This window comes from Garra rufa, chromosome 7, assembly GCF_049309525.1.
Source record: "Garra rufa chromosome 7, GarRuf1.0, whole genome shotgun sequence".
Lineage (NCBI taxonomy): Eukaryota > Metazoa > Chordata > Actinopteri > Cypriniformes > Cyprinidae > Garra > Garra rufa.
The window spans coordinates 46,786,206-46,794,211 of record NC_133367.1 but is presented as its reverse complement, the minus strand read 5'-3'; the positions used below and the strand labels follow the sequence as shown (position 1 = coordinate 46,794,211).

At 35.9% G+C, this 8,006-nt stretch overlaps 1 protein-coding gene across 1 annotated transcript; it reads right to left on the bottom strand.

Annotated features, from left to right (window-relative positions):
• Positions 1-4,720: 4,720 nt before the first annotated feature.
• On the bottom strand, positions 4,721-5,751 carry LOC141337832 (uncharacterized). The gene has a single exon (XM_073843415.1). The coding sequence runs from the start codon at positions 5,748-5,750 to the stop codon at positions 4,818-4,820; it is 933 nt and encodes a 310-aa protein (XP_073699516.1). The 5' UTR covers position 5,751; the 3' UTR covers positions 4,721-4,817.
• Positions 5,752-8,006: the final 2,255 nt, after the last annotated feature.

The window sequence follows — 8,006 nt, the reverse complement described above, 5'->3', positions numbered from 1 at the left end:
TTTCTTATGCCTGTTCAGTGTTTTGATCAGTTATATATGTCATTGTTTCTTTTTTGTTTGATTGTGCAGGTCAGTAACATTTTTTTTCCTATTTAAATAAATTTTGTTTCAATAAAGATGTTTCTTTGTGTAGCTTACTGTACCATTTAACATTTGTGACCCTTGACCACAAAACCAGTCTTAAGTCGCTGGGGTATATTTGTAGCAATAGCCAAAAATACATTGCATGGGTCAAAAAATTTTTTTGTCTACAACCTGTATTTAAAGATCAAGGATCACATATTAAAATATTAAATATATGAAACCATATATTTCATGCATGTGTCTAATTTGTATATAACGTTATAAAAAAAACATATATCTCACATGTATTAATAATTATATACATTCCATATATGGCAATACATGTATTATACATACGTAAACATATATTTTTGTATGGAGTAGACTTATATGTCAATATATGAAATTGTTCCATTTTCTAATAGGAATCATATATGGATATGGCATATTTAGAACATGTATTTAATATAAGGGTATTTCATATAAGCACATATATTACATTTCTGTATGGGTGCTTACCACACAAGTTCAGCTGTTTGTCAGTGATACTCCAGATCTGTAAATCATTCGCCATCATCAGCGCAGTTATTTCTCCATCATTCACCATCATCAGCACAGTCATCTCTCTGTTTATGTGGTAAGTGAAATCCTATGTATTGCAATGTAACAGGCTAGCGCTAGCATTAAGCTAACCGTGTCCCTTCAGTGGCTTGCCTTGTTTTACTGATGTGCTGACGTTAATGATGATTGGGCCATGCAAATGTTGGGGGCGTAACTATTAACGATCCCGGGAAAGTTTCATAACAGTCAGTGTTATGTTGGAATTGACCTATTTTTCGGTGGTCTTTTGCAAACACTAGATTTATATAAGGAGGGAATGGTGGTGTTTGAGACTCATGGTATGTCATGTCCATGTACTGAACTGTTATTATTTAACTATGCCAAGTTAAATGCAGTTTTCCATCCTGTGGCACCTTTAACAGACCTGTGTGTTTTGTATCACTAGGGCAGTGTCTGTTCTCGAAGCAAGCTCTGCCTGTGTGAGGCGCGCCGCTTCCAACTTGCAATGTTCTTTACAATTTATTAATTCTGAACATTTGTCCATATTGCACCAAAATGCAACACTGCACTCCCTTGGGTCCACAGCAAAAATCGATTGGATGAACTGTTCTCGACATAATAAAAATGCAATCAGAAAGACATTCCTGCCTTTATTAGAGAGAATAATATGTTCTAGATGTGGAAGTTGAAAGCATGCATTTCATTTGGCTATATAGTGTGATTAAGTGTGTGTTTTTCGCAAGCGGGTTGCTGCTACGGCGGGGGCGGGGTGGAGGATCGCGATTCCAGCTCAGCATCGTTATGTCTATCGGCCATCTGCATCTTTTCAAATTTGCCCTGAGATACAAATGGATTGTTTTCGATTGTATTTCTCATGTGCTTCTTTCTAAATATCAGGTTCTACATTGTGTTCAGTGCCAGTTCAGCAGGTCGTCCATCAAACAGGAGCCCAAGTACATCCCAATATGTGTATGTAAGCTTGTTCACGGGAATTTAAAGAGAATGTGTCACAGATTATGTTCACAGAATTTAAATGTATTTTTTGTGCTCATTTAATGTTAAGGTGGACAAGCCTCTGGAACTGCTGGCTATGGACCTAGTAGTGGGTAAAGTCACCAGGACCGTCAAAGGCAACGAATACATTTCTGTCCTGGTTGACTATTACACAAAATGGGCCGAGGCCTATGCAATATCAAATAAATCTGCTCCAGTTGTCTCTCGCTGCATCAACTTCTTTTACAGGTTTGGGGCACCAAAGAGGAACCTCATTGACCAAGGCACTGACATCCAGGTTTGTAGCTTGCTAAATTAACCAAATTTTGTATGCATGAAAAAGTTGTGTATATTAAGTAGTGAACCATAATTGCTTTGTGCAAATCACAAACCTTGTGCCATTTCTCTTAAGGAAAAAATTGACCACATAGTGAAGTACAATGTCAAAAGAAAACAGGAGCGGAGACAGAAAGTGGCAAATTGGGCACCATTCAGTGTAGGCCAAAAGGTCCTACAGAAAAATATAAGGACCCAGCAGAGGAAGGGGGGCAAGCTCGAGCGCAGCTGACCGGGACCATATGAAATCATAGGCATAAAAGACAAGAGTGCAGATCTGAGGGATAAGAAGGGTTCCATATCCCCCAAAATTAGTACAGCCCACCTTAAATCCTTTAAGGAAGACACACCCCAGTTACCCCACAGACTTACTCTACATGAACCCCAACTTAAAAGACAAAAAGAAACTGGACAACACCCTTGACCTACACATCACTCTTTCTCCATTGGACTTATCAATGCAACTTAACTCTCCTGTGTCCCACACTACTGTAGCAATGGTTATACCAGCTGTCGCCAAAGGATGCAGTACATAGCTGTTAGTACTGATGAAATATTACATGTTGTAATCAATGTTGGTCTGAATTTTAATAGTCAGGTTGTGGGTGGTTTATTTTTTAATTTTTATTCTCTAGGTATCCAAAGTGCATGGGCTGGAAATGATAGCCATGAACTGCTGTCCAAAGTGGGACACTACAAGTTATTTTATCAAGACATTCTACAGATCGGCCCCAGGAAGGAGTTGGAGAGTGAGGTTTTTTTATTTTTATTGGGGGGTGTGTGTGTCAGAAGACTTTCATGCAACATATTAATAATTACTTTCATTTTGCCAAGATAATAAATGCATATCTGAGACTGAAGGTGGGTGAAAGTCAGCCTCACCCACTGCAGAAGGATGCTACGTCATGTGGTGTGTTTGCTTTGAAGGTGTGTGACACAGCACATGTGAAATGTTCATTGAAATAGGAGGATTTGTTTCTTTTTATTATATTATTATATTACTAATATTTTTATATTAGAGTTTTTCGAATTGCTTGTTACAGGAGTGAATGTTACATGTGATGTTCTGATGCAGCGTTTTGTGAGTACATTACCTATTTACACTACTGTACAAGTTTGGTAAGATTACTTACACGTTTAGTGGTGCACTTTACGAGATACATCGCATGTACCATTCACTCCTGTAACAAGCAAATCGAAAAACTCTAAAATCTCCATAAATGTTTGACTAAGGTAAAAAAAAAAAACTTCGAATGGGGTATTTACATGGGCTTCGGAGTGCATAGCAATGAAGTCAATTCTACTCCGAACCATCCCTTTAAGGTTTTCATTAATAACTATCACTATATAGATGATAACTTTGTCTAGTGCTCTTATGGATGTTTTTAGCAAGATTTTGTGAGAATTTAACTTATATCCCTGCTGAAGAAAAAACAAAAAACAAAAACACAGCTAAAACCAGCTTAGTCTGGATGGCTGGTTTAAGCAGGTGGTTCAATAATGACTGATTGCAGAACAGCAGAACCATACGTCACAGCAGTCACACGGCAGCAGCGCCACGGCAGCAGGCTCAGACGGTAGTGGGCGGAGTCTCCTGCTGCAGCCCAATCAGGTCCCACAAAATATCCGTCCTAAATAGTATTCGAAAATAGAATTGGTATGTCCTAAAAAGTATTCCAAAGATTTCCGGACGGTCTACTACAATTTACCTTTAGAATTCGAAGTACGGATTAATGCGCACTCTAACGGCTATTATATTGCCCACAACACATTGCGTGTTGAACGAGGATTTGATTAGAACTACAAATACGCATAAAAAGTGTAAAAAAACTACAAACATGGCGTATATGCGCGACCAACGGATGGGTAGAAAAATGGGGTTTAAGTTATAAATAATCAGTGTGTAACCTTATAAAAAAATATGTATTTAATGTTATTCGCGTTATATTTCATGTGCAGCAACATAATGAACTTTTATAATGGCAGAAACAAATGATGAGAGTCTGCTGGCCAAAGAGCCCTTCATGTTTCACTTTGAATTTAAGGATGATATGGACATTTCCTTAATGAGTGTGTGAACAAATCATGCCTCTGGATTAATTGCATGTTTAAAGAGTTTTGATTTATTTTAGGTTTAAACTAATTTAGTTAGGCGAGTAATGTGTGGTTATTATTGTTGTTAAATGTGTGCCTTCTGTGCTATATGTTTTGTTTGATTTTGTAATATTTTTTGGAAAATCCAGTTTATGATGGGTATAGTGTATAGTACATGGTATTATGTACAATGAAAAATTGGTTAATACTGAAATGATTAGGTAAAAAATATGGTTTAACTAAATAAAAACATTCTATTGCTCAAGTTTTGTTTTGTTTTTTGTTTGAGCTTTGTACTCAGTTTATACTGTTTAAAAATATATAGAAAAATATAAGTTGATCATTATTTTCACCCACTTTCGATCTCAGATGGAGACTCCGCCCACTACCGTCTGAGCCTGCTGCCGTGGCGCTGCTGCCGTGTGACTGCTGTGACGTATGGTTCTGCTGTTCTGCAATCGGCCCTATCTCAGGTGGTTTCCCAGCCTGACCACCTAAGACCAGCCGGACTAGCCTGGCCAGGATGGAAAAGTGACCAAAACCCCTCTTAAAACCAGCCAACCAGTCTAGGCTGGTTTTAGCTGTTTTATCATCAGGGATACTGAATGAAATAGAATAGACTTCTAGATGGCCAGTGTTTGAATATTTCATTTCATTCTGTAAGCTACTGTTGTACACAGTTAACTAGTGTTAAATGCTACAGTTTTAATAGTATTGAAATTTTTTTTTCTGAACATGAATCATTTAGAGAGGACCAAACCTCTGTGACCTCATAGCTGGCTAAGGCCAGAGCATTTCTTTCCATAGGTTTGCAAATGAAGTTTCAGGTCTCTTTTATACGTGAAACTCTTCTCACACTGAAGACATTTGAATGGTTTCTCTCCAGTATGAATCCTCATGTGAGTCCTAAGGTTTCCTTTAACTGTGAAACTCTTCCCACACTGAGGACAACAGAAAGGTTTCTCTCCGGTGTGAGCTCGCAGGTGAACCTCGAGGACTGCTTTGTGTGTGCAAGTTCTTCCACAGTGGAGGCACATGCAAGCATTTTCTCCAATGTGAGATTTGACATGATTCCTAAGCAATTTCTTGTCGGTGAAACTCTCTCCACACTGCTGACATCTAAAACAGTTCTCTCTTAAATGCATCTTCATGTGTTTACTAAGGGTTATTTTACACCTGAAACTATGTCCACACTGACCACAAATATACGGTTTCTCTCCTGTGTGGATTCTCATGTGATTCTTAAAGCTGTCTTTGCGTGAGAAGCTCTTTCTACACTGTTGGCAGGTGAACGGACTCTCTCCAGAATGACATCGCACATGAGTGTTTAGGTTTCCTTTATGTATGAAACCCTGTCCGCAGTGAGGGCAAGTGTAAGGCCTCTCTCCAGTGTGAGTTCTTGTGTGGACTGTAAGGCCTTCTTTCTTAGAGAATGTTTTTCCACACTGTTGGCAGATGTAAGGCTTCTCTCCAGTGTGAATTTTCATGTGGCCGTTAAGGGTTCGAGTTTGGTCAAATGTCTTGCCACACTCTTGGCAAGTGAAACCCTTTTTAGTTCCATTCTTTCGAACTCTTTTTCGTGAGGAAGACTTTTTAGTCTGTGAGCAAGCAGAAGTTTCTCCAGTTATGAAATCGTCATGTTCCACATAGTAATATTTATCCTCCATTTTATTCAGTTCTTCACTCTCCTCTTTCAGCCCCATCAGGTCTAAGGGAAAAAGAGTCAAATACAAGTTAACACCAGTTTCATGGCACAAAACAGCTGGTTTCTCCACCCACTAAGTCAGATTGAGCTTTATTGCCAAGTATTTTTGCTCAGCTCTTTTTCAGCTAAATGCTGTTTTTTTTTCTTTGTAAAAGAATCAAAGAATACTGAAAAAATAATGGTACACAACTGTTTTTAACACTGATGAAGTCTGAAATGTTTCTTAAACAGCAAATCAGCATATTGATTCCTGAATGATCTGGAAGACTGGAATAATAATGTAAATTCAGCTTTGCCATTATAAATGTTTACATTTCACATTTTTATTCAAATAAATTATTATCACAAATGGTTAAAATATTTCATAATGTTACTGTTCTTATTCAGTAATTCAGCCTTGGTGACTTTACAAGTCTTACTGATCCCAATGTTGTTGTTTTTTTAGAAGTCATCAAGACTGCTTTAATTTAATCAAAAATACAGAAAAAAACTATGATACAGCAAAATGTTATTACAATATTCCTGTGATACAAAGCTGAATTTTCATCAGCTGTTACTCCAATCGTAAGTAGCCTAATTTTTCATTAGAATTATAAATATTTTTGGATATTTATGTGATTATTTTTTTCAGGATTCTTTGATGAATAAAAAGTTAAAAAGAACAGCATTTAGTCAAAATATAAATCTTTTCTAACAACATAAATTTATGCTATCATGTTTTATTCATTCAATATATCCTTGGTGAATGAAAGCATTAACTTCTTTCAAATAAAAAAAGAATAAAAATTTACTGACTCCAAAATTTTGAACATATTAGATATGTAATATTGTTCGGAAAAAAAAAAAAACTCTCAGGTATCGAAAAATTTTAAGCAACACAACTGTTTCCAGCACTGATAATAAAGCAGTATATTCCGTATATATATAGTGGTTTCTAAAGGATCATGTCACACTGACTGAACACTGGAGTAATGATGTTAAAATAAAAATTTCAGTTAAAAATATCTCAGCTTTGATCAGAAATAAATTCCATTTTTAATGTCTATTAAAATAGAAGAAAGCTGTTTTACTTCATAATACTATGTCACAATATAACATCTGTCTGATGGGAAACAAAGTTGTGTTTACAAGTCACTTTTACTAATAAAAAAAGAAGAGGAAAAAGTCAATTATGATCAATACATGTAAAGTTAACGTGCAGAATTATTATAAATATTGTCGGTTGTAGTACATACTTTTATAATGATACTGTACAGTCTGTAGTCTCTAGTCTCATATATTGTCTGTATTACATGTTTTTTTTCTAACACCAGTCAAGAGTCATGCTCCTAATTTCACTGTATGCAGAAACACACAAAGACAATAAAGGCTTGTAATTCAATTCCATTTAAAAGTTTTATTTAGATATTTCAAATAAAGCCTAAAACATCATGGCTTTCAACTATTAAAGCTAAAAAAAAAATGTTCTCATGCAAATACATCAGTTGACCACAATTTTTTTATAAAATATAAAAAGTAAAGATAATGTATTAATAAAAAAAAGTAACATTTAATAATGACTCAAAGCAAAATGATCATTAACTACTTAAAGTAAAAGTGAAAACTAATGAGATTGATCTCTCTCCTTCTAATTTACCAGTAGTGATGAGTATACATATACAGTACATGCCAGACCAGTATGTGTAAATCTGCCAGAGATATTCTGCATGACTGTGTATAGCAGATAATTGAATAAAATGCATCTCATGTGCAGTGCAATGATATGGTATGTATGGTGTAAAAATTAGGATTTTCGTTTTTCTTCAGTAGTGGACATGAGAAAAATCTAATTAAAAATGAGTTGGCACAAATCTTTCTTTTTTAGACTCATTTATGTGTTGGAGATGAGCAGAAATCAAGTGGGTAAAAAAAAATTTGTTCAGTGAAAAAAAATCAGGTCTGAAGGGGTTAATATATTTAAGATTTTTTTAAATGAAGAGGCAGAGTGGTGTTTTAGCCTATAACATATTTTGTTGTATTGTTGACGAAAAGAGGCAGAGTTCTGTTTTACACCATATTTCAATTGTATTGTTGCGGAAAATATTATAGGATAACCGGAGTAGCCAGAGCAACTGAGTGACCCTATCAAGAACGCACGTTCTATTTGCAGAATAAAAGTAAGTTACGTACTTGGTATTGAGAAACGGCCGACGTTCTGACAATTACATTTTTAATAATAACCTTAACGGCCCTGAACAGTAGTTCAATGTCAACA

Coding starts and splice junctions, on each gene's coding strand:
- LOC141337832 (XM_073843415.1), bottom strand. CDS start 5,750: ATGGGGCTGAAAGAGGAGAGTGAAGAACTGAATAAAATGGAGGATAAA.